The sequence below is a fragment of the Lepidothrix coronata genome, unplaced genomic scaffold (assembly GCF_001604755.1).
Source record: "Lepidothrix coronata isolate B3197 unplaced genomic scaffold, Lepidothrix_coronata-1.0 Scaffold267, whole genome shotgun sequence".
Classification (NCBI taxonomy): Eukaryota; Metazoa; Chordata; class Aves; order Passeriformes; family Pipridae; genus Lepidothrix; species Lepidothrix coronata.
Genome location: NW_016690447.1, coordinates 835,558 through 850,276, shown reverse-complemented (window position 1 = coordinate 850,276; position 14,719 = coordinate 835,558). Strand labels below are relative to the sequence as shown.

General features: G+C 50.6%; 1 protein-coding gene across 1 annotated transcript in view; it reads left to right on the top strand.

Annotated features, from left to right (window-relative positions):
* DNAH9 (dynein axonemal heavy chain 9) overlaps positions 1–14,719 on the top strand; it is a 180,063-nt gene that overhangs the window by 78,642 nt on the left and 86,702 nt on the right. Inside the window, exons 40-43 of the mRNA XM_017835980.1 lie at positions 1,357–1,782; positions 5,545–5,664; positions 10,874–11,062; positions 12,805–13,040. Of these exons, the coding sequence (XP_017691469.1) occupies positions 1,357–1,782; positions 5,545–5,664; positions 10,874–11,062; positions 12,805–13,040 (971 nt within the window). The remainder of the gene's footprint in view (positions 1–1,356; positions 1,783–5,544; positions 5,665–10,873; positions 11,063–12,804; positions 13,041–14,719) is intronic.

Below are 14,719 nucleotides of genomic sequence, written 5' to 3'. Positions count from 1 at the left end.
ACCCCCTGTGCCCCAGAGGATCAGCCAAACCCTCCTGGAGCTCTGGCAGCCTTGGGGCTGTGCCCACTGCCCTGGGGAGCCTGGGCAGTGCCCAACCAGCCTCTGGGGGAAGAACCTTTGGCTGAGATCCAACCTGAGCCTGCCCTGGCTCCAGGCTGTTCCCTCAGGCATATGTACTTCCCTGGATGTGTGTGAGTAGGTGAAGGGGTCACACCATGAGCGTTACCTGCTCATGGGCTGCAACTTGAACCCAGCTTGATTTCTGCTCCTTTGTTTGTGGTGGGAGGATTATCTTTCAGATGCTTTAAATAGTTCCCTTTGGTGCCCTCAGAATCCTCTGTACCCACACTGCTCTCAGGAGGGCTGGCCAGGCTCAGCCTATGGCAGGGTTTAGCTCTCATTCTGTTCCTTACAGTTTAAACTTTCCTTTTCCTTTTTTTCCATGTAAGCCAAGAGTGACCCTGGACTGAGTCAGCCCAGCTTTGGCTGTGCCAGGGGGACCTTCTGCAGCCCCTCTGCCCCTGCTTTAGTGTTAGTGCCTTTTGCAGGGGTTGGTGGCAGTGAGAGTGACTGAGGCAAATTGAGAGGCTATACTTAGGGAGAGATAAGTATATACATAAATTATATATATATATAATACATAAAAATTATCTCATTTAAGTATATACTGTAAGATAATTAAGGTAGTTATTCTATGGACTATGATGGGTTGTGAGAGATGCAGTGCAGAGCACCTGCAATAGAAAAAAAATGCACACCCAGATGTGTTAGCGAGTTTGAAAATGTGAGAAATCAGTGTTTAGAGACAAAAATGCCCTTTTAGCTCCTCCAGTGCAGTTTGGCTGCTTGCCCTGAGAGGGTGCCTGGGCTCTTTCTCAGTAGCTGCATTCCCTGGGCCCTGAGGATAGCAGGACATGGGACCCAGTGGATCTGGTGTTTTAGCATCATCATCTCAGCTTGGGGAGGAGGGAGCATGAAGGGGAGCATGAAGGGAAGCTCTGAAGGCTGTTCTAGAGGGGCTGAGGGATATTTCTAGAGGTTATTATTTGGAAACATTTCTTTCTTCCTTATCCCAGTCATCTGAGAGAGCAGGAAACATCCAGCTCCCCCAGGCAGCAGGGAGTGTGGGGAGGAGCAGTGTGCTGAGCTGGTGCCAGGTGGGATGTCAGGAGCTGGATGCAGGGAGTGGAGCAGGTGTGCTGGGAGGATGCAGAGCAGTGCTCTAAAGGCAGCACTGTGGGGGCTGAGAGGAGCCCAGTTTATCACACTGATGGCTTGGGAGCCTGACTCCATTAGTGCAGAGTGCAAAGCAAGCCCATTCATTTTTATCTGACAACCTTGTTTTCCTCTTTCCAGACCAACCTGACAGAGCTGAGATCCTTTGGGTCACCCCCTTCTGCCGTCAGCAACGTCACTGCGGCCGTGATGGTGCTGACGGCCCCGGGAGGGAAGATCCCCAAGGACAGGAGCTGGAAAGCAGCCAGAGTGGCCATGGCCAGGGTGGATGGCTTCCTGGACTCTCTGATCAAGTTCAACAAGGAGAACATCCACGAGAACTGCCTCAAAGCCCTCCAGCCTTATTTACAAGACCCCAAGTTCAACCCCGAGTTCGTGGCCACCAAGTCGGCGGCGGCAGCCGGGCTGTGCTCCTGGGTGGTGAACATCGTGCGCTTCCACGGCGTGTTCTGTGAGGTGCAGCCCAAGAGGCAGGCCCTGAGCAGGGCCAACACCGAGCTGGCAGCAGCCCAGGACAAGCTGGGCACCATCAAGGCCAAAATTGCTGTAAGTGCCCTGTGGTGGGACCCGTCACTGCCTGGGGAGAAATCCCCTGCTGTGGAGAAAACTGCTTCTCTGCACTTGTGGGTTTTTTAAGGGCAGGTTGGAGATCCAAAGGTTTGGGCCATTGTAGGGTTTTCTATCCCTTGTGTTTCACTGAAGCCCAGAAATGCAGCTGTGTCCTGGGCTGCAGCACAGGAAGAGTGGGCAGCAGGGTGAGGGGGGAATTCTGCCCCTCTGCACCACTCTGGTAAGACCACACCTGCAGTGCTGCCTCCAGCTCTGGGACAACCAACATAAGAAGGATGTGAAGCTGCTGGAATGAATCCAGGGGGTCACAAAGGCTCTCTGAGGTTTGGAGCCTCCCTGCCCTGGAGACAGACTGGGAGAGCTGGGGGTGTTCAGCATGGGGAGGAGAAGGTTCCAGGGAGCCACTTGGAGCCACTTCCAGTGCCTAAAGGGGCTCCAAGAGAGCTGGAAAGGGACTTTGGACAAGGGCCTGGAAGGACAGAACAAGGGGGAATGGCTTCAAACTGATAAAGAGTAGGGTTAGATTGGATATTAGAAGGAAATTCTTCCCTGTGAGGATGAGGAGGCCCTGGCACAGGTTGCCCAGAGAAGCTGTGGCTGCCCCATGCCTGGAAGTGTCCAAGGCCAGGTTGGACAGGGCTTGGAGCAACCTTGGATAATGGAAGGTGTCCCTGCCCATGGCAGGGGGTGGAATGAGACAGTCTTTAAGTTCCCTTTCTACCCAAACCATTCTGGGATTCTCTAACTGTATGATAGGATATGGCTGCTTTCTAAATTCCATTGATTATTCTCCAACCTTGAACCTGAAGAGGAAGCTTAATTATGAATTCTTATTACTCCCACCTAATTTTTTTAATGTAATTTACTTCTTCTCATGGATCCTCAGGAAACTCCTTATCTCAAACAAGTGTGTACCCAGTGTGTGCACAGGGCAGAGGGGAGGCACTGGAGGCTGACTCAGAGCTGGGCTGGCCCTGTGCTCAGGCCCTGGGAATGGGCAGGATTTGCAGGATCACAACTGCTCCGGTAGGAGCCTCATTTGTCCCAGCACAGCTTCCTGGCAGCACATCTTGTACTTTATTTGGGTTTTTCCTACTTAATAAATAAATAAAAAAAGAAAACTTCTCTGAATAGAAGAAATTCCAGCGTGATTAAAAGTGCATTTCCACAGAGTGTGGCTTCAGGCCTTTAGAAAATCATTCCCTCAGAAAATCATCTCTATGTAAAAACACATCCTGCTTTATGCTGCTTTCCTCTGTGGTCCCTCCAGGCTGATACCTGCTAAGAACAGAGTGTGGGAACGAGCTTCTCCAGAACCTGCCTGGTTTTAGGCTGCTTTGGCTCTGGGATCCCTCTTTGGGAGTGGGATCCCCTCCATGGCTGGAACTGCAGCTGGGGAGTGCCTGAGGGGCCCTACCAGGGGCAGCAGGTCCCTGCACTCATGTTTTCCACCAGCACATCTTCCTCTCAGAAAACACATCACTCTTTTGATGTTTCTGATGGCTTATTATTCTTAAAATGCTTACTACACTTTTTACCTGGAAATACAGAAACCCAGTGCTGAGCTCTCCGGTCGCCCCTTCCTGCTGCAGATGAAAGGAGCAGGGATGGATTTAGTGGGCATTAGTGTCTAATTCTCCCACCTCAGATGTGCGGTACACTGCTGGGGAACTTTTTTCATCCCTTTATGCTTCTCTTTTCAAAAGCTTTTAATGCCTGGGCTTTTTTCTTTTTTCTTTTTTCTTCTTTTTTAAAGGAGTGGGATTTTGTTAAAGCAAATTGCAATCTTTGGGGAGATTACTGGTACCTCTCTGGCATGCACTTACAAAACTGCCTGGTTTAGGTGCGTTTTCCCCTCTGCAGATGGGTAATGATGCTGCTCAGCGTGGGATGGATGTGGAGGTACATCCTTGCTTGTCGAGCTGGGATACCTTGAGCAGCTTCACTGCTGTGGGGCTGATTCATACCTGCTCACAGCTGGGCCCCAAGATGTCACATACCCATTTTTAGTAATAAATGAGACTATTCTGATTGTCTGAAATACTAAATACCTTTCCCTCTCCTTTGCCTGCCTGGGAAATAAGATCTGTGGCCCTGGGGAGGGTGGAGGTAGAAGCTAGAGGTGTGTTCACAGCTGTATTTGTGTGTTACTCTGGAGTGTGTCTGGTGGGGTCCTGCAGGTCTGGCCTGTTCTTCAGACCAGATGTATGTGTGTATTCTACAGATACTCAATTATCAGATTGTGCTTGAATAATGGGATTTGATCTATGAGGCTTTGTAGGCACATACATCCATATGCACACAGGGACAGAAACTTTTTGTGTTATTAGTTCCAAACACAGGTCAAGGAGAGACTGCTTTGTGTTTGCCAGTATCCAGGATGGCTGAAGAGATCCCTAATATAATCCTTTTTCATTTTCAGGTTTGTTTCTAGTGTGTATCTCAGTGTTAAAGTGATTTACAAGCAGTTTAGCCTTAAGCAGTCTGCACTGGGTGCAGATAAAATCAATTATTACTTCTCTTATCAGAACTGAAATGCTCCAAGTGCTCGTGGGAGCTGTTGATTTGTTTTAGATCAGAGTGTGAACTGCTCTGTCCAAGCAAAGGGTTCTTCAGCTTTTTCTCCAGGTGCTTTGGTCCCCTTCTGTCCCTTCCCAGCCCTGAAGCTCCAGCACTGATGTCCATGGGAGGTGGTCCCACCTCTCTTGGGGCTCCTGGTACAGGTTTCGGCAACTTTTATATCAGCACAATTTTACTGACTTCCTTATGATATTCCCTTCTTGAAACAGGGTGAGGGTATGGCTTGGATGTGGTTCAGCTGTGCCTCCAGCTGCTCCAGGAGCCCCTTGGGGATTTAAGCACAGCTTGGTGAGGCAGCAGAGCCTCAAGGACTGCTCTGAGATCAAGGGACTGCAGCATCAGGATGTATCAGATTTGATTTCCTCAGCTGCCTGCTTATTGCTCAGCCATAGTACTGTCCTGGGGGCTTGGCCATAAGGACCCCCGGCCTTACCCAGTTTAAATTCACACCAGGGCTGAGCCCCAAATAACTTAGTTTTGGGTGTCCTTTGCCTCTGCCTTGTGCTGAGGGTGTGAGTTCCAGCAGAAGCACAGCCCAGCCCTGCTCTGTGCTGGCTCGTAATGCCAGCCAGGGTGGGTGAGCTGGGCTTGGCCAGTCCTGCCACAGGGCCAGGCAGCTCTGTTTGCCTGAGCATCACAGAATCCTGGAATGGTTTGGGTTGAAGGGACCTCACAGTTCATCTCGTTCCACCCCCTGCCATGGGCAGGGACACCTTCCATTATCCAAGGTTGCTCCAAGGCCCGTCCAATCTGGCCTTGGACGCTTCCAGGGATGGGGCAGCCACAGATTCTCTGGGCAACCTGTGCCAGGGCCTTCCCACCCTCACAGGGAAGAATTTCCTTCTAATATCCAATCTAAAGCTGTTCTCTTTCAATCCGAAGCCACTGCTCCTTGTTCTCTCTCAAGGCCCTCACCCCAGTTTCCTCTCCAGCTCTCTTGGAGTGTCTTTAGGCACTGGAAGTGGCTCTAAGTTCTCCTCAGAGCCTTCTCTTCCCCAGGCTGAACACCCCCATCTCTCTGAGCCTTTCCCCATGGCAGAGGTGCTCCAGCCCTCAGTGTGTGTCTTCGTGGCCTCCTCTGGACTTGCTCCAACAGCTCCACATCCTCCTCGTGTTGTTCAAGCTGTGCTGTTGCTTTCTCCTGTGTTTCCCATGCAGCGCCTGGACCAGAACCTGGGCAGGCTCAGGGCCCAGTTTGAGGAAGCCACTTCAGACAAGCTCAAGTGTCAGCAAGAGGCTGCAGCGACAGCGAGAACCATCGCCCTGGCCAACCGGCTGGTGAGTGTCACAACTGCAGCTCGGGGGGCACCACAGGGAGGGACCAGGTGCTGAGATGAACCTTGTGCACACAGCATGTTCCATCCCCTCCTTTGTTGGGAATACATTCCTGCACTGCAGCAAGTTTCAGTAATGAAAATGCTTTTGCACTGGCTGTTTTCATCCATCAGGGCAGCTGAGCTCGTTAAAGGGACTGGCTCTGCTCTCTTCACAGCTCTCGCCTCCTGTTTTGTGCTTTAAATGTGTCATCAAGTACAGAGGGGCCAAAACTATATGGCTCAAAAATTGTATTATAAAAACAAAGGTGGGAACTTGCAGCTTTGCAGGTTTTGAAATGAGAAAAATTAGAGTGAAAAGCTCTCTAAAAGCAGCACCTGTCCCTGTTACCCAGACACCCGGTCTGTGGTGTCTGCAGCCCCCCATCCTCTGCAGAGCAAGACTGAAGAGATGTCAGAGGCTGGGAGGCAATGTCTGCTGCCCTCACTGCCCCATCAGCTGGAGCCCCAGCTCACACCCAGTGCTGCAAATGCCCCCAGTGCTTCGTATTTTGGCCTCTGCACTGGCTGTTAACCTGGAGCCAGTTTCTTCTCCAAGCAGGGGGATGGGGCTGCAGGAGCCTGGTCTGTGCTGAGCTCTGCCCTGGGGGTGAGGGGAAGGAGCTGGTTCCAGCAGCTGGCTCTGCTGGATCAGGCTCATCCCCAGCACAACAGAGCCCAGCCAGTCTGTTCTTTGACCTCCCTGACCCCCTGTGCCTGCAGGGAGGATGCAGGTGGTGGTACAGACCTCTCTGAGGGCTCTGCACTCCCACACAGCTCCTGCTGCAGCTCCGGGGTGGGAAGTGCAGTTTATGGGCCAGTGATGCAGCTCTTGGAGCTGTACAGCTCATGGGGCCAGCAGGTGCAGCTGAGGCTGGAGACACCCGAGGGGTGCAGAACATCTGGAAACCTTGATAGACTCACAGAACCATAGAGTGGGCTGGGCTGGAAGGGACTTTAAACACCATCTCATTCCAATCCCCTCCCATGGGCAAGGACACCTTCCACTATACCAGACACGCAAATTCGTGAAGCTTTCCAAATTTGACAGGCTGGAAGAGCTGGAGGTGTTCAGCCTGGAGAAGAGAAGGTTGTGTGGAGACCTCAGAGCACCTTCCAGGATCTGAAGGGGCTACAGAGAAGCTGGAGGGGGGCTGTTCATCGGTAACTGGAGTGACAGGACAAGGGGGAGTGGGTACAAACTGAAAGAGGGCAAATTTAGGTTCAATATATGGAAGGAACTTTTCCCTGTGAGGCCCTGGCACAGGTTGCCCAGAGAAGCTGTGGCTGCCCCATCCCTGGAAGTGTCCAAGGCCAGGTTGGACGGGGCTTGGAGCAACCTGGGCTAGTGGAAGGTGTTGCTGCTCATAGGACAGGGTGGAATTAGGTGGTCTTTAAGGTCTCTTCCAACCCAAACCATTCTGATTCTATGACACCACATCCCAGACCATGCTGGTTCCATTTCTTCCTCACCCCATGACCTGGGAACAGCTTCCAACCTTAACGATTCCATGATTCTATACTGAATTGATGAAATTCATCATTTTGCAGAGTAGGCAGGGAACTACCTTCATCCCAACCTCCTGCTGTGCACTGCACACCATCTCCTGTGTTGTCCTGGCTTTGATCTAGGAATAGCTCCTGACAGCCCTCACTGGTGTGCAGTTCATTTGACATTCAGGATGTGTCACCTGTGTGGTTGTGGGCAGAAATAAGTTCCCAGACTTTGAAATAAACACATTTGAGGTTGTCTGAAGAATAGAACTGAACAGAGAATGATGCTTTGGAATAACAAATGAACCTGGGGGCTGAAGGCAATCCCAGCCCTGACAGTGCCAGATTGGCATCTCCTGAACTTAACATGACCTAAGGAAAATGCTCCAGGATCCAAGGGACAGGGAGCAGTGATCTGTGCACCAGAGAGGGAGGCTGGCTGGTGTTGGAGTTTGTGAGTGGGTGTTGCTAATGCAGCATATGACATTTAGTGATGACAAATGCAAAATAATGTGTGTAGGGAAAACAAACTGTAATCATGCAGTTACATGGATGGGGCCTAATTGCACTATTATCACTCACTGAAGAGCTCTTGGAGTGGTTGAAATGAGTTCTCAGGAACAGCAATGTGGCACTTGACTGGAGGAAGAAAGACAAACTTAATATTAGTAATTAGTAGAAAAAACCTCAGGAAGCAGAAGTTAAACATCATTGTATCAGGTTGTCAGTGCAGGGGGTTAACCCAGCTCAGGAGGCTGGGGACAACTTAGAAAAGCTACAGCCAAGTATAGAACCACTTCTGTGTAAGAAGAGAGGAAACAGATTAGGACTCTTTGTTCTTGAAAAGGTGTAGAGGGGATGGATGTGAGAGAAGCCTCTAAAGTCATGACTGGTGTGCAGAAGGTGAATGGGGAGTGAGTGTTCACTATCCCTCATTATCAAAGGCTAAAGGGCATCCCATGAGTAGCTTTTAATTTGCTGCTTGCTAAATAAAAAGAACTCCAATGACTTCTAGGATCTGAGGTGGAAGACATCTGGGATGTCTTGAACGTATTAAAACTGGCGGTAGTGTGTGATTCAAGCAAGGGAGAAGAAAAGACCTGTAGGACCAAAGTGGATAAAAAGTAACCTGAAGAAATTAATTAGGAGTATGTAGCCACTCTACAAGAATTAGGAAAATCAGATCAATAAAGACTTCTTGGTCTTAGAGATGCTCTGGGAGTAGTATGGGATTTGACCTCAAGGAGGCTGGAGGGAAGAACTTGAGATGCTTCATCTGTAAAAACTACAAAGGAAAGATGGAAGAACTGGACTCTGCACTGTAACTGTAGTTGAGATTAAGGATAATTTAGGTATGATCCTTAAAATTAACCAATAGCCTAAAAGTAGTGTTTTGCTTCTTTTTCAACAAGCAGGATAAGGTAAGGACTGATATGTGGGCTGAGACTAGGGTCTGTCCAGCTTCAGGTGGACTCCAGAAAATGGCCAGAAGAGAGCAGGATCAGGGCAGGTATAGGCTGTGCTGCTGGATGCCTGCTATTTTCCAGCCTTCATATGCTCCACTATAAGGAATGTGGATTTACAAGGTAAGACAACCTTATAAGACTGAGAACATAAAAATGGAAATTCCCCCAGATGAAGAGAAAGCACTGCTGGAGGTAAAATAACTGGATGGTCTCAATATGGAACCACAAGAATGGGCTGAAATTCAGTGATACAAGTTGCAGACGTAACTATGGATTTATAGCAGATTGTTCATCTCTGAGCCAGGAGCCCATTGCAGAAACCAGTGAGGACCATTGTGTTTGATCAGGCTTTGCCCTACCTGTCATGTAGCCCTAAGAAAGGCAGATGTGCTTCTAATCCTATCACAAGTAGCTTTCTAGCAAGGGTAAGGGGACAACGACACAGTCTGAGATCAGCAAAAGGCACTGGGGAACCTCTGCAGCTCTGTGAGGAGGGTGGTGGTTCATGTTTGTGGAGGAGCAGCTCAGCTGGGGCAGGTTTAGGAGCAGCTCTGAGGTCAGATGGGGCACCGAAAACCTGAGGCTGCTCTTTCTGTTCCTGGGAGGAGCCAGACTGCCCAGGGGACAGTCTTCCCTGATTCAAAGAGGCAGCTTTGGCAAGGCAGAAGAGCCATCAGAGGTGTTCGTTCTTGAGTTCACCACTCTGGTTGCCCAGAGAAGCTGTGGCTGCCCCATCCCTGGAAGTGTCCAAGGCCAGGTTGGACAGGGCTTGGAGCAACCTGGGCTAGTGGAAGGTGTCCCTGCCCATGGCAGGGGGTGGGATGAGATGGTTTAAGGTCCCTTCCAACCCAAACCATTCTGAGATTCAGTGATTCTCTGAATCACAGTCGAGCGGGATGAGCTGGTGCGTGGGCGCACGGTTTCACAGTGATGATGTAGACAGTCTATAAAGAATTGTGAAAATGATCCCAAGTGATGCAGATATGAAACACCAGGTAGATAAATGCAATGTAGTGTATACTGGAAAAATCAAGTTTTACTTTGCATGCCCTGTAAGTGGTGCTGAGCAGGTTATTATCAGTCTGGAATGAAAGGCTGGAGCTAAGAGTTCTGTGAGTGTGTGAGCTCTGTGCTCCCAGAGGCAAAAAACCCTCACCAAACCCCAAACCAATCTGAAACTGGATGTTAGGGTTTATTAGGAAAAGAAGAGAGAACAAAACAGAGAAAAATCCCCATCTCTGTATGAATACATTCTAAATAAATCTTGAATGTGCAGCATTCCCACCGCCCCCTCTGCTGCACCTCAAAGGCTGGAGGAGAATGGAAATGGTGCAGAGACAGGAACAATAAAAGAAACTGGATAATAAAGATTGCATCATTCTGTACGGATAAAAATTGCAAGGAAAATGAAAAGGCTGCTTCTGAGTGAGGAATTACTGAAGAGGCTAAAGCTCTTCAACTCCAAAGGAGACAGCAGAGGGGTACTGAGGGCTTGGAATACTGAGTGGTGCGGAGAAGCTGGTGCCAGCAGGATCATTCCACTGGTTTTCCACTGGACAACAGGTTTTATCAGTTGGAAAGTTCAGGCAGCACGTCAGAGATGTACTTTTTTTACAGGAAGCACAGCTGAACTGTGCATCTGCTGCCCACAGGGTGCTGTAGATGCCAAAAGTTTGGTTGGTATCCACAGCAGCTTTGGCTCAGTCATGAAGGGAAAAATCATCAGTGGCTGTTGAGCACAAAGATCAGTCACAGAATGTGCTGAGATGGAAGGGACCCACAAGGATCATTGAATCCAACCCTCAGCCCTGCACAGGATCATCCCCAAGAGTCACACCATGTGCCATCATCCCTCTTAACACTTCCCTCCCTCCTGCCCCAATCTCCGAGACTATCTTGCCTAAATAGTGTCATTTTTTTTCCATTAAAATAGGTTTGCAGAAATGGCTTATAACTGACAAGGCAGGATTAGGTTAAATATTAGGAAGGAATTCTTCCCTGTGAGGGTGGGAAGGCCCTGGCACAGGTTGCCCAGAGAAGCTGTGGCTGCCCCATCCCTGGAAGTGTCCAAGGCCAATTTGGAGGGGGCTTGGAGCAACCTGGGATGGTGGAAGGTGTCCCTGCCAGTGGAATTGGGTGGAATGAGATGAGCCTTCATCCTTCCAACCCATTCCATGGGTCTATGAATGTTTAATTTGATTTGTGCATTTGCAGGTTGGGGGCCTGGCCTCTGAGAACGTGAGATGGGCTGAGGCTGTGAAGGCCTTCAAAGAGCAGCAGAGCACCTTGTGTGGGGATGTCCTGCTGATCACGGCCTTCGTGTCCTACCTGGGCTACTTCACCAGGAAATACCGCCAGGACCTCCTGGAGGGTGTCTGGAAACCATATCTGCACCAGCTCAAAGTAAGTCCTGATTCTTCTGAAAAACTGCTGTTCCTGGGATTAACATGGCCATGAATTCTCATGTCCACAAGGATCCCCAAGGGAGAGGATCTCTCAAATGAGGGGCAGCCCTGTGTCCCTGCTGAGTTGGGTTAGGGAGCAGGACGTAGCCACGTGTGATTTATGCCTCTGTGGGGCAGTTGTGGTGTCCTTGCTCCATGAAATTGTCTTGATTCCTCCACGTGCAGAGAAAAATTCCAAGCCTGGAGCCCAGGACGATACTCTGCAGTTCTGACCAGCCATCAGGGATGGCCTGGAAGGAAGGACTTGCATGGAGAAGGAATTGCTTGGAGCAGGCAGAGCTCACTGCCAGCTCTCTGGTAGGCTTGGAAAAGCTCCAGGTGTTTTTTTAATGCTGGACACAAGCTCTGTTCATGCTGGCCATGCCTCTCAGCTGGTTGTATCCATGTCTTGCTGTTAGGACCAGATGGAGATCATCATGCTGCAAACTCATTTAATATTTTGCTAATTTTTAGCAGGTTCCTCTCATACATCAGGAAATAATGCCAAGAATCTTTTAAGTAAGATCACAGTGGGGCAGTGATGGCCAAATCAAAGGGCTGACAAAATCAGCCAGTTCCTTAGCCTGAGAGAGGAAAAAATTCATTCTGCGTTTTTTAATACTAAGCCAGAAACTTAGTTAAGAAATGCAGTATTGTTCCAAAAATGACCCGACTCTGTGCTTAGAAATTTCAAGGATATGCCTCAAATTCTAATAGGAAATGAAAGGCCCACTCTGCTCAGACATCTGGCACAGGTAACTCTGGCTGTCACACCCAGCAATGGCCTCCCCTGTCAGAGAAGCATTTCTGGGCCTCCTAATGCTGTTTTGCAGCAGAACAGCTGCCTTATGAGGGGGTTAGTGATGTCCTTCCAGGCTGTCTCAGAGAGAGGGACAGGGAGGAGTGTCATCTGAGCCAGTGGGGCTTGGGCTGGTTTAGGGCTCTGCAGGCAAAAACCTTGGATTGCTTGTACAGTTTGTGTTTGTTTAAAATAGGATTAGGGAAAGAAAACTAGATCAAAAGGACCCTGTAGAATGGAAAACCAGTGACAAATCATGGAATCATAGAATGGTTTGTGTTGGAAGGGACCCTAAAGAAATCTCGTTCCAAACCCTGCCATGGGCAGGGACACCTTCCACCAGCCCAGGTTGCTCCAAGCTCTGTCCAACCTGGCCTTGGACACTCCCAGGGATGGGGCAGCCACAGCTTCCCTGGGCAACCTGTGCCAGGGCCTCCCCACCCTCACAGGGAAAAATTTCTTCCCAGTAACCCATCTAACCCTGCCCTCTGTCTTGAAGCCATTCCTCCTTGTTCTGTCCCTCCAGGCCCTTGACCAAAGTCTCTCTCCAGCTCTCTCGCAGCCCCTTTAGGCCCTTGAAGGGGCTCTCAGGTCTCCCTGGAGCCTTCTCTTCCCCAGCTGTTCCAACCTGTCTCCAGGACAGAGGGGCTCCAGCCCTCAGAGTGTCTTCATGGCCTCCTTTGGACTCTCTCCAGCTGCTCAACATCCTTCTGATGTTGGTTCCTTCAGAGCTGGAGGCAGCTCTGCACGTGGGGTCTCATCAAAGCGGAGTAGGTGGGGAAAATGCCCTCCCGCAACCTGCTCACGCTGCTGGTGATGCAGATAAATCTGCTTTATCAGTCTTTAATTAAGCTAACTTTCTGTGAAATAACCCACTAGAAGCCTCTGTCCTCTCCCCCCAGGTGCCCATCCCTGTGAGCCCGTGCCTGGACCCCCTGGCCATGCTGGCGGACGAGGCGGCCGTGGCGGGCTGGCACAACGAGGGGCTCCCGGCCGACCGCACCTCTGCCGAGAACGCCACCATCCTGAGCACCTGCGAGCGCTGGCCCCTCCTGGTGGACCCCCAGCTCCAGGGCATCCAATGGATCAAAGCAAGATATGGCCCAGGGCTCCGAGTGCTCCGGGTTGGGAACAAGGGGTAAAGCAGCCTCTTCACACAGTGACACTGGGGATGGGCTGCCTGGGTGTTTGTTTGACTCTTTGACTGTGCTGTCAGAGCCAGTGACACTGAGGCAAATCCAACTCTGGATTTGCTCATATTATCACAGAATCAACCAGGTTGGAAAAGACCTCTGAGATCATCCAGTCCAACCCATGACCCAACCCCACCTTGTCACCCAGACCATGGCACTGATGCCACATCCAGGCTCTGCTCAAACCCCTCCAGGGACGGGGACTGCACCCCCTCCCTGGGCAGCCCATTCCAAGGGCTGATCCCTCTCTCTGGGAAGAACTTCCCAATGTCCAACCCAAACCTGCCCTGGTGCAGCTCAAGGCTGTGCCCTCTTGTCCTACTGCTGGTTCCTGGGAGCAGAGCCCGACCCCCCCCGGCTCCCCCCTCCTGTCAGGGAGTTGCAGAGAGTGAGAAGGTCTCCCCTGAGCCTCCTCCTGTCCAGGCTGAGCCCCCCCAGCTCCCTCAGCTTCTCCTCACAGCACTTGTGCTCCAGACCCTTCCTCAGCCTTGTTGCCCTTCTCTGGACCTGCTCCAGCCCCTCCATGTCCTTCCTGAGCTGAGGGCCCAGAGCTGGACACAACACTAGAAAACTATCTGCTATTCATTACCAAAATGATGGAGTTTTCTCATTAAACAAGGGGTCTGTTTAGAGCTTGGCTCAGTTACCATAGAAACTCCTCTGAAAGTGAGGATGGAGTGTGCTGAGGAGAGCTCTGTGTGGCACAGAATCCCAGGATAGATTGGGTTGGAAGGGATCTTAAAACTCAACTCATTCCAACCCCCTGCCATGGTCAGGGTCATCTTCCACTAGCCCAGGTTGCTCCAAGCCCCATCCAACCTGACCTTGAATACTTCCAGGGGTGGGGCAACCACAGCTCCTCTGGGCAACAGGACTGTGGTGTCCTCCATCGGGTTTATTGTAGATGTCATGTCATGGTTTAGTCTCATCCAGGAGGGTGAGCGGGTCTTCCTACCTCTTGGAAAGAGAGAGAGGGCTTGGCATGGACAACCAAGCTGCCAGGAGGGTCACCATGCCCTGCAGACCAGCTGGGCTGATGCTGCTCCCACTTGGCACCAGCTGGACTTTCTCATTGCAGCACCCCTGCATTGATCCAGATAAATCTTTCATGGGAAGGCTTTTCCACTCCTGGCTCTTATCTCCAGTCAGCCCTCAGACTGCTCTCTTGCTGTATCAGCTTGCACCCATCTCTGCCCAGTAGTGAGGAGCCCCAGAGTCAAAACCCTGCTGAGATGTCCGAGCACTGAGGTTGGTTTTGAATACAGAGGAAAGCTCTGGCAACAGCCAAGAGTGGCCCAAGCCTGGTGCTTGAAAATTCATGTAGATTTGGAGATGCCTTGGGGTTGCCCATGTTTCACTGGTGCCTCCTCTGTGGTTGCCCAGGTTGTTTTGCTGGTGCCTCCTCAGTTTTCCTCCTAGAAAATAATGAGTTACTGGATCTGATCTGGGATCAAAATAAGGTGAACTGCGTCAATGGATTCTGGGGGAAACAAGGTATTTGCTAAAAAAACTCCAGCTTTGCTCACTGATGCCCAGACTCTTCTTGGGAAAGTCATAGTGATAACTGCTTGCTCTTGGAGCTCTGAGACCTCATTCTCTTTTTTGGAGAGCCCAGACTCTGTTA